The following is a 15,518-nucleotide window of genomic DNA, read 5'->3' as shown; positions in this document are numbered from 1 at the left end:
ACCTCATTAATTACATCCTGTCCTAATGATTATTTTATATATATGAATTTGGTCAAAATGTTATTCCTGCTTAATATATTATAGAAAAAGCTAAAGTGACACATTTCCTTTAGAACATAAGCAGCACTGAGATTCTGTTGTAGATTGAATTTTAGATAAATTGCACAAATCCATAAGACCTGAATAGCTTTGGATTTTTCAATATATTTAATGAATTTATCTTTATTAATTATTTTAACAACTATTGTCATGTATTTTACTTACAGGCAGGCAGAAGTCCTGAAGGCTGATATGACAGGTAATGTTTTCTCCTCCTAAATCTGCCGAATTTAGGTAACCTGATTTCAGTAAAAGTTGCTATTGTAATGCACAAACAGGCTTGAGTAAATTTCCTGGTCTGATGAGTATGAGTAACTACAACCAACAGAAGTGGTTGAGAAGTCATCCTCCCTACTAGCTTGGACTAAAAAGATGCAAAGGTATCAACCCCAAAATACAGGGTGAGGACAATAGGGGACTACCAATACTACCCCAAAATTTTAAATACTTTTGGGTCAATTATGTCACAACTAGTTTTCAGTACTCTTCCAGATAAGATGAAAATCTTGTTCTTTCCACTGACTTCTATGTTCTAACTTCACTTTGTGCCACTATTCCAAATTTCTAATTTTGAACCCCACAAAAAAAGAAATAAACTGTATCCCCGGTAGTTCAGAGCTAAGACGATACATTATTGGTCTAGAGCCATGGTGTTCAGTCTGTGTTCCCTGGAACCACAGGGTTCTATGAGTGTCATCCAGGGGTTTCACATGATTGCTTACTCTTATGATTACAGTGAAATTGTAAGATGGACATTCTTCTGTTTTGTTTAAAAGAGAGAAGTTTGTGATAAGGTATTACATAAAACCTATTTATTAATGGGTTCCACACTGATTTTTCGCATTGAGAAGGATTTCTCAGGTATCTCAAGTTTGAGGACCATTGGTCTACAGTAAGCAAATTTTTAATTTATACACACATGCACGCACACAGACACAGAAGCACAGATACACATTAATATAATATAATATAATATAATATAATATAATATAATATAATATAATATAATATAATATAATATAATATAATATAATATAATATAATATAATTAATATAATATAATATAATATAATATAATATAATATAATATAATATAATATAATATAATATAATATAATATAATTTTTTTTTCAGATTCAAAGCTGGGGCCAGCTGAAGCCTGGACATCCCGACAGGCTTTACAGGACTTATACCAGAAAATGTTAGTAACAGATTTGGAGTATGCATTGGATAAAAAAGTGGAACAAGATCTGTAAGTATAAATGAGTACGGCTTGAGTGGTTTTATTAAAGATACTCTTTTTTTTAACTATGTAAGCTGTATGCAGGCTGGAATTTAGCTGAAACTTCTGGTTCTTTTTTCCTGTACTGCAAGTATCTGGTGGTAATATAGGAGAGGTAATATATTAGTCATTTGGTTGATTTCAAGCACTTACTGATTCCCAGTTAAAAAAGAATAAGCTTTGCCCTTGGGTTTACTATCTTAAAAAAAAATGACATGCAAGGAAGGAGCAGAAGAAAAAAAGAAAGTTGGGAAGCCATTCATTCAAGGCCAAAGCCATGGATTGACTCATAAACTTGAATGTATATCCAGATCAGCCTGGGCTGATTTTTACCTGCTGTGGGTACTTGTCTGAATATTAACTGGCAGTACTTGACACCCCTGGGCAGTACCTGAGTCCAGAATGTGTAGACTTCCAGTTCCAAGGCACCTGCTGCATCACAAGTTTAGTGTTCTACTTGGCAGAGAAGGATGAAACAAGTTCCCTGTAGCTGCTCTGTCACTGTTGATTGTAGACAGTCAGGTTCATCTCCCCCTTGCCACAAAGTACTTTTTGAGAGACAGGAAGTCAATCTCCAGTGGGCCTCGGTCTAATGAGCAATCTGGGGTTTTTGGTTCATGCTGAAAGGGAAAAAAAGGGCACTACTCAGTGCCCAGTTCTTATTACCAGGCAGACTTTCTGACAAATCCTCATTGCTATGAATATTTTGGGTCTGTGCTGTTTGTTTGACATAAGTGTCAACAATTAAAGAGAAGTGTTGGGTATATATCAGGTCGTAACATGAAGATAATGTTTTTACTCTGTGGTACTCTAGAAGCTTCATTGAAACAGCACTCCCCTATCCCTTTCTCATTCAAGCAAGAATCATTCAGTGTATCAGTATTTGTGTTACATAGAACAATGAAAGATTCTCTTTTTCTAGGTGGAATCATGCCTTTAAGAATCAGATCACAACTCTACAGGGTCAAGCAAAAAACCGATCAAATCCAAATCGGAGTGAAGTTCAAGCAAACCTTTCTCTATTCCTAGAAGCAGCTAGTGGCTTCTATACGCAGGTGAGTCAAGGAATAGCACTATGACCATGATATGGAAATTGTATTGTTGGTCAAGCAATACAGTTTTTTTTATTTATTTAAATTTATTGGCCACCCAACTCCAGTGGACTCTGGGTGGTGCACAAAACTAAAAAAGACACAAAAATAGCTAAAGATATTAAATCAACAGGCAGCCCAGACTAAAATACTCTAATAACAAAATCCACAAAACGAAACAGGGGCATTAAACAAATAACAAACATCAACCCCAGGCCTGGGACCAAAGCTGGGTTTTCAGAGCTTTCCAGAACCCTAGGAGAGAGGGTGCAGTGCATTTTGGAAATTTATTTTCCCATTAGAAAAGGCAAGAGATGTCTCCAGAACATTTAACCATAAAGACCTCCAGAAAGGATATAGATACTACATAACTACTTCGTCTTCTCCTCCTTTCCCTCTTGTCTCCTTCCAGTTTACATTCTATATCATCCTAGTCATTGCATCTGACCAAGTGAGCTGTAGCTTGCAAAAACTTATGCCTTTTAATAAAATTTGTTAGTTGGAAAAGGTTTTACCAGACTCCTGTTGATTTAAAGTATTTAAAATGTAGAGTAGAGTAGCATTTAGAAACGAGACTTTTCATAACGTATCTCTTATATCTCTTTGTTCCTGTTTGCTTGCATCTATGTTAATATTTATGGAATAAATTTGTCTTCCCAAAAAACACCAAAAAATTGTAGGGATTCTGAAATAACGAAGTATTGCAAATTAATTAAATTATTAAGATAGTTCATTTTTTTAAAAAAGATATTAGTTATACAATTCCGGGACTATGTTCTTAATGCCACATAATAGAATCCATTATTCTTTAGTCTGAAGGAATCTGATTTTATATACTATGTTTTTGCAGCTTCATACAGGAGGCTTGGATAAAATCATAAACAGTGCAGTCATTAGGCTGGTTCAAACAATGCAATAAACCATAATGTAGTCTGTTTGGTTTGTCTTAGCACCCAGCTATGCATTTCAAGCTCAGCTATAAAAATATTTCTCTCTCTACTCTGCATTCTCAAACAGATGCAAGAAGGTTAGATAGTTTTATGAAGAAGTTCTGTATATAACATCATGTAGGAAATCTGCCCTGCATATTTATGTCAGTCCCATGGTTCAAATCCTGAGCCGCCTCTTCCCATCTTTTGAGTTACCAGACTTTGGGTTGTGCTTTTCTTGGCCTCAGAGTTCTTTGCTATCTTTCTATAATAGCCTTTTCTGTATGAGAATCAGGTGGTCACCGCACAAACTTCTGCCCTTAGAATGTGGTGTGGAAGCCATTCATGGTTTCTGTCTTAGTGTTCTGTGAATACCAGGCCTCTGTGGTTTAATTTAAAAAAATGATTAAAACAAGTATGGCCTAATGTGATATATAAATTCAGCATCTAGTTTTAAAAGGTAATTTTAAAAGTTCGTATAGAATAAAACTAACAGTGATAACCAAGCATGATGACTATATGTTACCTTCAAGATCAGAGAATGCGTGTCTGAAATACTAGTTTTTAGAAAATGATAAAAATAGAGATAGCAATCCTGTTTTGAGATTTTTCATAGGTATTAATTTGACTGCTTTGGAAATTGGACACTGAACTAGAACTATCTTACCTATGTACCTACCTACCGATGTTAGTTTGGTATCGTGGTTAAAGACACCAGGCTAGAAACCTGGGAAATCATGAGTTCTAGTTGTGCTTTAAGTCTGAAGCCAGCTGGGTGACTTGGGCCAATCACCCTCTCTCAGCCCTAGGAGGAAGACAGTGGCAAATCACTTCTGAAAATCTTGCCAAGAAAACTCCAGGGATTTGTCCAGTCAGTTGCCAGGAATCAAGACTGATATTTATTTATTTTAAAGCAAATCAGACCATGCGTCTCCCTTGGGTAACCTTATTTACTCTCAATTAATAACAGCTCTTCAAGATCTCTGAAGTCTTTGTCATCCCTGTGTTGTGATATTCTTTTAACCACTGAACGTTGTAATTTTTTTTAACCACTGAGCTCAAAACTTCCAATCTTGAGAAGAAATAAAACAAGAATGGTTAAATGGTTTATCTTTCTATTAAAATTTCATGAATAATTTTCCAAAGTGATTATGAGGGAGCATAACGAAGAGAAATGTTTAGCGTTGCTTTAACTGAGATTTAGATATAACAGATCATTTCTAATTCCAGCTACTGCAGGAGCTGTGCACAGTATTTAATGTGGATTTGCCCTGCCGTGTGAAATCCTCTCAGTTGGGAATTATCAGCAATAAACAGACGCACACCAGCGCCATAGTGAAGCCACAATCTAGCTCTTGCTCATATATATGCCAGCACTGCCTTGTCCACCTTGGAGACATTGGTGAGTAACAGAAGTAGGAGAAATTCTGTTTTAAGCTTATCTTCAGAGAGTAAAATATATACAAATGGTAGAGTCTCAAGGAGGGGTTGAAAAAGTAGACACACCAATCTCTGAAGACAATACAAGGCTGTATAAAGAAAAACAGTCTATAGTGTCTTGAAGTTGCCACATTTAAGAGACATTGTGGTCTCATGAAGTTGCAATACAAACAGCAAATTTGGGTTGAGGATTGTAGAACTCTTTAAAGTGCTACACTTGGTCACCTGTGTAGTTTTGTAACTCTGGATACCAGTTAGTTTTTCTTTCTCATCCGGGCAACAAAATATTTAGATCCTCTCCAGTGGCTAACAGAGTGCCATGTCAAGGGATAACTAAAATTGGGTATGTAGCTCATTGACTAGTAAACAGTGTTCTGTTTAAAATAAAATTATCTTGTTTTCACAGCTCGCTACAGAAATCAGACCAGCCAGGCTGAATCCTATTATAGGCATGCAGCTCAGCTTGTCCCCTCCAATGGTGAGTCTTGAAAATGTAATACATGTGGTTGAATAACTTCTGTTACATCAGATGAGGTTTATTTTTATTGTATTTAGGATAGCAGTTTTAAGTATTTACATTCCACAGTCAACTTTGCAAGGAAGGAAGGAATACAGGCCAATTATTCTAACACCAGCATAATCACTGCAGAGAATTTTATATCAGAAGTAGAAATTTACAGGATGCTTATGAAGCATCACATTGAAGTGTTCTTTGGAACAGCTTTTTCATACCTATCTTGTTTTTTTTTAAGGTACATACCTTTAGGCTTATAAAGGGAGCTATGTAAATGAACTATTGTGGTGCAAATTGTGGCCGTTCATATTTGTCAGCATTTAATTCAGAATGTTCGTTTGTTTATTTATTTATTTATTATCCCTCCTTTATTATTTTTATAAATAACTCAAGGCGGTGAACATACCTAATACTCCTTCCTCTTCCTCTTTTCCCCACAACAACAACCCTGTGAGGTGGGTTGGGCTGAGAGAGAGGGACTGGCCCAAGGTCACCCAGCCAGCTTTCATGCCTCAGGCAGGACTAGAACTCTCAGTCTCCTGGTTTCCAGCCCAGCACCTTAACCACTAGACTTCACAGAGCTTTTCATAAATTAATAAAATACAGTTACATATGTACTCACATATGAATTATCCCCTCTCTTCATGAGTTCTCTTGGCATTTGGATTCTGCTGAAGAACATGGGAATATTAATTGTAGCAAGCCAAAGTCTAGAGTAACCCCATGTTACTGCATTAGACTTGTCATGCCTGATTATTGATTGCTTATTGACCATGATCAGATGTTATTGTTATTACATGAAGAGAAGTATTCAGCAGTGTAGGTGATAATTTATCTTTTTTTTTAAAAAAAACCATTACATTTTATTTCATTTGTCAATTAAAGCTGAAGTGAAGGCTGCCAGACACTTGAGCTTATAGCAGTTAAGGGCAATGGTAGCTCTTTAAAAAGGCTTTTCTTACAAGCTGCCTGCTAAGATTCATAAATTACTGAGAAACTTTGATAGTCAGTGATATACCAGGTTTAATAAATAACAAGAACAATAATAATAAAGCAAGCATTTTTCAAAAGAAGCAAAAAATGGGCAACGGTGGCAAAGACTGCTGCCTGGGATCACCTTTCATTCTAACTTGTTTGCCACAGCAACTATACAGTAGCTATTCTCTTCATGTTATAGGGTGTGCTCACTTCTCCTTTTTTAAAAATTGTATCTTTAGGTTGGCCTGTTTCCCTAAATAGAATGAAAAACTGAAAAGGAAGCTGATCAATGAATTGTCCACTTACAGATACTTTGACTAACAGTGCTGAAAATTATAATTCCATGCAATTTATTTAAGTTAATTTCAAATTTTTGTAATCAATATAATATAAAACGTGATGATTGAAACTTTACCTCATCAGGGATGCCCCTGCCTATATACTACCTTTGTACTTGGACAATTTTAATCTGTCCCCCCTTATCTTCCTAGTAATGTATAGTTTTGAGCCTTTTGGAAGGAAGTATTTCTGAAAACTAGAAGTAATGGTTGTTTAAAGGAGTTGGAGATACATGAGGAAGTATAAATGTTGTAATGTAACTTTCTTGAGCAAGATAACAAACAGAATTTTTGACTTCTTACAGGGCTTGCTTCTAGGCAAATTCAAGATTCTGGTACTTGCTTTTACCTCCATTCACAGCCCAAGACCTACACACTTTCGGCATTGTCTCCTTACAATAACCTTACTGCAGTTGTGATCAGTGGGTCTGGCAGATAAGAACTATACTCTAAAGAGCAGGGCTTTTACTGTGGTTGTTCTGAAGCTCTAGAATTCAGTATTTTCTCAAACAAAGTTCAGTGTTACTCCCAGAAGGCTTTCAGGATTAATAAAATTGGTTGAACTGAGAAACGGTAGGATAAATTATTTTCAATAAAATAGAAATGTTTAGGCTTGCATTAATAGTACAATTAAGCAAAACTAGATGTTGTTTAGACTATAACAAGGAGACTGGGTTGCACTTGTAAAACAAAACTAGAACTCAAACTGGAACTTTATTTATCCTATTTAGGTCAGCCTTACAATCAGCTGGCTATTCTAGCATCCTCCAAAGGAGATCACCTGACCACAATTTTCTACTACTGCAGAAGCATTGCTGTGAAATTCCCTTTCCCAGCTGCTTCTACTAACCTACAAAAAGCACTTTCTAAAGCACTGGAAAGGTAAGGCTAATTGGATTTATTTCAGGAGAAGGGAATGTATTCACATACCATGGACTTTCTGTATAATACCATTATAGTCCAATAACACCTGGGGATCACAGGTTCATGTATACAAAGTATTAACCATATATAAGATTTAGAGTGTGTATAGAGTCACATTATAGATTGTTCCTCCGAAAGCTGCAGCATCAGTGTGTATGCTCTCAAAAAAAATAGCAAGCAAATAATTTCCTTTCCCATGTGCTCTTATAAAGTACTAGTATGATTGTAAATGAATTCCTAATTGTAAATACTATATATAAATTTGATCACAATTTTACTTATATGGGGCAGTCCTTCAGTGGTTGGATGGGTAGATGGATAGATTTTCCTAATAGGTGGCTATATCAAAAGTGTATGTGAGTGCAGTCTTAAGCTTCTATTGTTAACATGGGTTTTGTTTTTTGTTTTTTGTTTTGCTTTGCTTAATTCAGGCTAGAGATGGTTAATTGGCTTTTAGAGATGGTTAATTGGCTTTTAGTGAACCATATATGGTTCCCAAAATAATTCTATCCAGCTCTTGACTCTTTTACTAAATATATTATTTCTTCAGTTCAACCCATAGTAATTCCCTTAAATACAGTCCAGTAATAAATATGTATTTTATGCAGTAAATGTTTAGAAAGTGTGTGCGTAATATAAATGTTTAATATATGTGCTTCCAAGACTGAAAAACAATTTTTGTATTCTAATTGCAGTCGTGATGAGGTGAAAACTCAATGGGGAATATCTGATTTCATTAAGGCATTTATAAAATTCCATGGCCATGTATATCTGAGTAAGAACTTGGAGAAATTGAATCCTCTTCGTGAGAAATTAGAAGAGCAATTCAAGGTTAGTTTACTGAATACTCCCAGCTTTTCTTGCTGAACTAATGTCCATGTAAGGATTGGTTTCATTATTTTATTGAAGCAACAATCCTTGGAAGTTCCCTCTAATCCATTTAAACATATAGTAGGAATGCTTCACTCCATTTCTGTTCTATATTGCTTTAAGAAAGAAGACAACCATTCCATCTTTTCTTGCAAGATGTCCTGAAGATATTGTACTGTGATTCTAGCATACTTACACATCTGGCATTAAAATCATCATGTTTCCATCTGTATCTCCTACTTGAAGTCCTGGGTCTTAAAAAGCATTGTTGCAATTCATTTTGCTGGTTGTGTTTCTAACATGCATGCATTTCTTCTCTTTACACTTAAAGCAACAGGCTAATAGCATGGTGATTTTGATATGGGGGGATTAAACTAGGTGAACCCGTTACTTTTCTATATGAGTAATCTACTCTACAGGAATAAAAAATGGATCATCAGTTTCTTTATAAACAAGATGGATCATAAACAAGCAGTATACTTATTATGATTGCTGGATATATAGAGAGACAGAGACAGTCCTCTTGCCTAGTAAGTGAATCATTGTCATTCAGTGATAAAATGAAGAATTAAAAGAATTGAAGGCCATCAAGGGGACATAACTACAATTTTTATATATAGCTGTTTATATATGCAGTTTCATATGTTTTTATATACATTGCCATACTGGAGGTGCTTGAGTGTTAAATAGTCTACAGAAGTATATTAGATGCTCTGTAATAGCTGCCAGTCAAATTGAACAGTTCAAAGATACATATTTTTGAAAGGTTGGATTATGCGTTCTTTTTATTACAGAGGTTGCTGTTCCAAAAAACCTTCAATTCTCAACAGCTTGTCCATATTACTGTCATCAACCTGTTCCAGTTGCACCATTTACGGGATTTTAGCAATGAGACTGAACAGCACAGTTACAGTCAGGATGAACAGCTTTGCTGGACACAATTGCTGGCACTCTTCAGTAAGTTCTACAGTTGACAGTAGAGTGTTTTTGCACAGCTATTTGCTAGATTTCTTCTTAACCAAGTCTGCTGGATCCTGGAATGAAATTATAGCCTGGGATGGGTTCAACATTGCACAGGGTCATCGTGCTATGAGGAGAATGAGAAGAAAGAGTTGCTTTTGATGCTAGTGCTGCTCTTGAATTGCATTATGGTGGCATGATGGTCAAGGGTAATAGTTACTGCTTCTAAGGGAGAACTTGTGAATTAATTGGATTAATTAAATGTCAGTTAATTGTCAATTAATTCAGTGTGCTAAGCCTCATGATTATTTTATTTCCTTTTAATTGCTGATTTAATCCCTGTTCTCCTGTTGTATCCTCATATTGGAAGGGGAATATCTGCAGATAGGAATCTGTTGTAAGATATAGGCTGTCCATACCATATAGGATCCTGACATTAAAAGATCCTAAACTATATAGGTCCCTACTATAAAAGTTTTTTTTTTTGCACATGGAAAGATAAGGATGTGGTGGAGCCACAGTGACTGTATTCCCACACTACTACTTTATATTTGGTGTAGGTTTAAATGCTAAAATAGGGGTAATAGATCATTGTCTTGTTCTGTTGATAAGGTCATATGCTCAACTTTTGCATTTATTATGTCTCTTGGTAAACTTCATGAAACAAGTCATATCTTATTTTTTATATCAATAGTTTTTAAAAAGCCAAATATTAGCATAGATGATTAGCAAGAAATCGTTATTGCTTGAATTGATAACCAATCTTTTTCATCTCTAGGGTGCTCAAAGTAATTAACTGACAAAACATACAATACACCTTTGTTTTTCCTCAGTGTCTTTTCTTGGAATTTTGTGCAAATGTCCGCTCCAGAATGATTACCAAGAAGAGTCTTGGAGTTCTTACCCACTTCCTGCACTCAAAGTCTCAATGGACTGGCTGAAACTTAGACCCAGTGTTTTCCAGGAGGCTGTGGTTGATGAAAGGCAATAGTAAGTCTTGTCTTCCTATGTTTTTCCATTTTTCTTTGGTTTAGATGAAGTGAATTAGTAATGAATAATCTGAATATCCCTGCATATAGATACAGTAAGCTTTGAACAGAAAACCCCTAGGCTTAATCTTATTTTTGCTATAAATTCTCTAGTGATAGACTTAGGCAAGCCAGTCAAGTAAATAAAATGTGTCCTGCTATTTGCACTCCGTGTTCAATAGCCACTTTTTTCTTCTCTATCTTTGATCAAAATTTGAAAAAGAGAAAAATGCAACCTTTTTGAAAGTACTACTAGCAATTCCTTGATTTGATCCCAGATTGGAGAACAACTAGTTTCAAACTAAATTTAAATAATTCCCAATCAGAAATGCATAACTGATTTATTGAATGAGATACGTTGTCACTTCTGCACAAAAGTTTATTTTCTTTCATTTATATCCCAGTTGTCTATGTTGATGGAATTCCAAGTTGTATAAGTAGAATTCCCTAGCAGTCTTCCATTCAGACACTGATCAATCCCACACCTATTTAGCAGGTGTGTCTATTTGGGATGGCATTATATTTGTTCTGAAACCATATATGATGGGGAAGCAAGATACGTCTTGTGAATGTCCTATGTACAAGCTCAGGCCATACAGCTATAAAATTTAGAAAACCACATGGTTTATGGCTATTAAACTAGCTGCAACATATGCATTAGGACAAATATATATGGTAAGTGAGGTGGGCAATATGGCCTTCCCTGTACTTGATTATGATGATAGTTTATACTAATCATATGACAGTTTGGGTGACCTTCATTAATATTATTAATGTTGTGCCACTTTTTTTTCCAAAGGATTCCAGGTGATACATGATAAACATAAATATAATACTGCTACATCCAACCAATAGTGCCTTGATCTCCTGTAGGTAATCTTCATCTCCTTTCTGTACACCGAAGGAAATTCCTATACCCAAATTTTCTATAAGCCTCTTGATATTGAAAGAGCTTTCAGTGATAATTACATGTAATTTGAAAACAGATACCTTTTGAATTCAATTATCTGCCAGAAGAGTGAGAAAATCTTTCTATTTCAAGATTCTGTGCTACCTGCAGTTATGCAGGTTGGCAATAATTGTTGTCAACTCTGTGGGAGTCTGCCTCAGATTGGCAGCAGTGGCATTTCTTTCAGTTCAGAAAAGTAGCATTCCCTCTACGCCATGACTGCACGGAACAGCGTTTTTAGCTTTTTGACAGTGTTTCCACATCAGTGTTGCGTCCAAATGCATGGGCTGTGTTTTTTTGAACAGCTGAATGAAATGAGAATTACAGAGATGTGTATAAGGCGTTCCTTATGTGCCCGCTAATTGAATCACTGACTTTTTTACCAGTCACTCAGTTGCACTGTTCTGCTTCTGAACTCCCTGGTAGTCTAGATCTTATAGTTTGAATAAGCAAGGATTTTAAATTAGAATCTGTTGCTTAATGTGAGTTCTAGTTAACAGTATTTTATTGTATTACTGTATGTATTCCACTCAATGGGTGTCCAAGTTGTTTTACAATAGATGTATGTAAAACAAATCATAAAAATGCTAAAGACAATAAATCAGGGAAAAAAGAGGGGCACCAACAGTGTGTATTGGTACTGCGTGTCTGATTGTAATAGGTAAAACGAAGACATTAGGACATTTTCTTCTTTTACTTTCCTGTCACGAAACAAGTTACCTCATCAGTCTTCCCCTTTTCTGGGCAGGCTTAAAGAGGAGAATGAAATGAAGAAAGTTTGACAGTTATGGCTTAAGTCAGAAATAAACACTACTACTATTTTTTTTTTTTAAATGGCCAGTTTCTATTAAGCCTGGAAGAGTCCTTTGCCAGAAAAAATCTGGGCATGGACATAGGTTTTGAATAGTTTTATTTTTATATGTACATCAATTTATACATTCTCCACTTTCAAGGTTTACAGTAGACATAAACCCACATACTTAAAACAAATCCCATGTAAACAATTAAGAGCCTATGTAAGATAAATCGTATCTAGCTAACAACAAAATTTGTTTAAAAGGTGGCCCGGCATTGCCCTTACCTATCAAACATTTGCTGGAATAAAATGGCCTTCACGGCCTTCTGTAAAGCTAACAGGCTGGGGACTCTATATACCTTGGGGTATACTGTTCTTCAGAATGGGGACAGCCACAAGACATTTCACCTCTTCATTCCACTCCCTTCACTTAACGTGGAGTGGGGACACTCAGCATCCACTGGTGGAAAGAATGCACAAGACTGGCTGAATCCAACCAAGAGAGAAAATGGGGGCCAAGCCACGTAGGACTTGATAGGTTAATTAAAGCTAATGGAGAAAATGATGTGAAATGTAAAAATCCCTCTGGATCATACAGAGGTCTAATATAGCATTCTGTTCCCACAAAGGTGAACCAAATACTGAGAAGCCTTTGTTTGGGTAAGACATGAGGGCAATGGCTATGTGTCTAAGCTGTTGTAGGTCTGGTGATTGTGCTCAGTAGTGAAAATGTCAGAGCTCCTGTCGGTATTCCTTAGAAACTGACCCAGAAGAGTCTATAGAAATGAACCCTCTGAGGAGTTTCACAAAGTGGGAAAGATAGGCATCCTCCAGTTCTTCATCCATTTGTTCTGGTGGAGAGGAAAAGCCAGGTAGCTATTTCAGGATTGAAACAAAATACGATTATAAGGCACTGTTTTGTGGTGGCATAAGCAATGCCTATGTATTTGAACCGACAGAATAATGCGTGACTGTCTTATTTAAAGGAAACTGTGAACATACTGGTTGGAAATTGTACTGAGATACAGCAACATAGTCCCTGTGGAATTTGCAGAAAAGGATGTTGCAGATAGAATTAATTTTTAAAGACTGAGTTGTAAGAGATCTGATAGGAAATGGGCTAACTGATGCAGAAAGAACAAAGTACTCGATGGAAGTGGCAAAAATGAGTGTGCAGTGTGTTATGTAAACGTAAAACTCTTCTTGCTTTGCAGTGTTTGGCCTTGGGTGATTTCTCTTCTAAACAGTTTTCAGCCTCATGAAGAAGACCTCTCCTGCCCTAATGGTAAGAATGCTCCCTTACGACATAGTCCAAGGACGATAAGAACAGGGTGAAGTCAAGAAGAGAACAATGTAGCAGGAAGGCCCTGATGAACTTGTATATATATTTAGCTAAAGCAAAACTATTTAACTCATGTTGATTTCATTGATACCGAGAAGTACCTTCTATTTCCAGTAACCTGTACCTGTTAAATTATGTAGATTCTTACTCTGTGTCCTCAGCCTTCATCAATTGATTTGCCCAAACTGCTCTTCAGTGCCATTGATGGTACAGTCTGTTTACAGTTTTATATTTGTCCTTCAGATAACATGGCCAGTTGTAAACAATCATATGGGTTGCAATATTCAATCAGATTAAATATAAGTGTAGAGAAATAAGACCACAGGGCAAAGGGAAGAAATGTCAAAAAGCAGCAGATGAAAATAAATGGTAGTAGGAGTATTCATAGACATGACAAATATACAATTTCTCAGAATGGTTACTTAAGCTGGAGAATATTCTGTGCAATCTTAACTATAAATTCCCTTGTTACTTTTGCTTTCAAGCAGAATTGCATTTGTTCTCTTTTGCATTAAAATTTTAATACACTTTGACTAACAATAGGATATGAGGATTTAATCCAGGTAAAGGCAAATGCTTGTTTATGTGTTCTGTTGATCGTCAGTTGCATAGTTTATGTTTAGTTCCCTTGAAGAGATCAGTGGGACTTAAAAAGCACTTGATATTTATTGGATTGGATCCTTGTTGACTAATGAGAAGCAGACTTGAAGATGAATACAAATATGCACATTCCTTTGTCTCATTCTCTAGCCACCCCTCTTCCAGAAGAGTTTGAGCTGCAGGGATTCTTAGCTCTGAGACCCTCATTCAGGTGAGTGGTTATTATGGATAGGTGATACTCATCAGTGCTGCTCAAACAGTGTTAATATCCAATATTTTCTAAGCTTGATGTAATTGTCACCATGATACAAAATTTCGTACATCTTCACTCTTTTCTGTAATACATCATTCTTTTCATTAATTTAAAAAAAATGGTTAAGATCCCAATTCTGGTTTTTTTAAATTTCAGTTTAATTTTTATGTAATGAAAGTTTAATCCCTTTGGATACCTTTAGAGAAAGTGGTGTGAGGAAAGAAAAAAATTAAGTAATCCATTTTGGTTTGCCACTGAAGTAGGATTTCTGCTTTCTAACCTGATAGAGCTTTTGGTCCGATAAATATACTATACAAGATAACTGTTATAGCTGTAGATTAATCTCCCTGAGTAAATCCAGGGGGGAAAAAAGCTTGGCAGACTGAAGTCTGTAAATATATGCATGGCACTTTTTTATTCTGAAATTGATTCTGGTACCATTTGCATTTATATTTGGGTGTTAATGTGGAAAATGACTTGAAGAACGATTGCAGCAAGGATGATAAAGCTTGATACAAAATATATATAAACATGTTGTGCAAGTATTGATCTGCAACAGCACAGTAAAACTACCTTAAAATGGGACTCTTTCTCTCCCTGCCACCTGCAAATTCTGTGTAATTTCTTTCTCACTGAAAGGGAAACTTTAGGTGACTAATTGTACCACTGCATGTTGGACCTGAATGTATCCCTCTTGTTCCTGATTCATAATCCAAATGTCCCATTTTTATTTGTGTCAACAACTAGGAGCTTGGATTTCTCTAAAGGCCATCAGGGGATTACTGGAGACAAAGAAGGGCAGCATCGGCGTATACGGCAACAACGCCTGATCTTCACAGGAAAATGGATTGCTGACAATCAGCCAAGGTATCTGTATAGCTGCTAGTATCATCCCATATCCTTCCCACATGATGGTTCTCTTTGTCACTCAGTATTGCTGTTTCATGTTTATGACAGGTGTTAAAACTTGAAATGAGGGTATGATCGTGGACACTAACACAAGGCAGTAATATGGGAACAGTAGATAATTATTAAAAATGTGCAATATAAGTACATCTTTTTTTTTCAGGGCCTGGACAGCTTGTTTAGCAATTTAAGGCCATATTTTAGTTTAATATTGCAGGT

General features: G+C 36.0%; 1 protein-coding gene across 2 annotated transcripts in view; it reads left to right on the top strand.

Annotated features, from left to right (window-relative positions):
* Positions 1-15,518, top strand: part of SMG7 (SMG7 nonsense mediated mRNA decay factor) — a 59,659-nt gene that overhangs the window by 19,412 nt on the left and 24,729 nt on the right. For both annotated transcript variants that reach the window (XM_063298437.1, XM_063298438.1), the window contains exons 2-13: positions 267-298; positions 1,234-1,351; positions 2,304-2,436; positions 4,632-4,803; positions 5,248-5,319; positions 7,403-7,553; positions 8,291-8,426; positions 9,260-9,422; positions 10,259-10,415; positions 13,413-13,483; positions 14,291-14,351; positions 15,141-15,260. In XM_063298437.1, coding sequence (XP_063154507.1) covers positions 267-298; positions 1,234-1,351; positions 2,304-2,436; positions 4,632-4,803; positions 5,248-5,319; positions 7,403-7,553; positions 8,291-8,426; positions 9,260-9,422; positions 10,259-10,415; positions 13,413-13,483; positions 14,291-14,351; positions 15,141-15,260 — 1,386 coding nt within the window. The remainder of the gene's footprint in view (positions 1-266; positions 299-1,233; positions 1,352-2,303; positions 2,437-4,631; positions 4,804-5,247; positions 5,320-7,402; positions 7,554-8,290; positions 8,427-9,259; positions 9,423-10,258; positions 10,416-13,412; positions 13,484-14,290; positions 14,352-15,140; positions 15,261-15,518) is intronic.

Source organism: Candoia aspera, chromosome 3 (genome assembly GCF_035149785.1).
Source record: "Candoia aspera isolate rCanAsp1 chromosome 3, rCanAsp1.hap2, whole genome shotgun sequence".
In the NCBI taxonomy this organism is placed as follows: Eukaryota; Metazoa; Chordata; class Lepidosauria; order Squamata; family Boidae; genus Candoia; species Candoia aspera.
The sequence above is the reverse complement of the archived record's forward strand: the minus strand, read 5'-3'. Positions and strand labels throughout refer to the sequence as shown.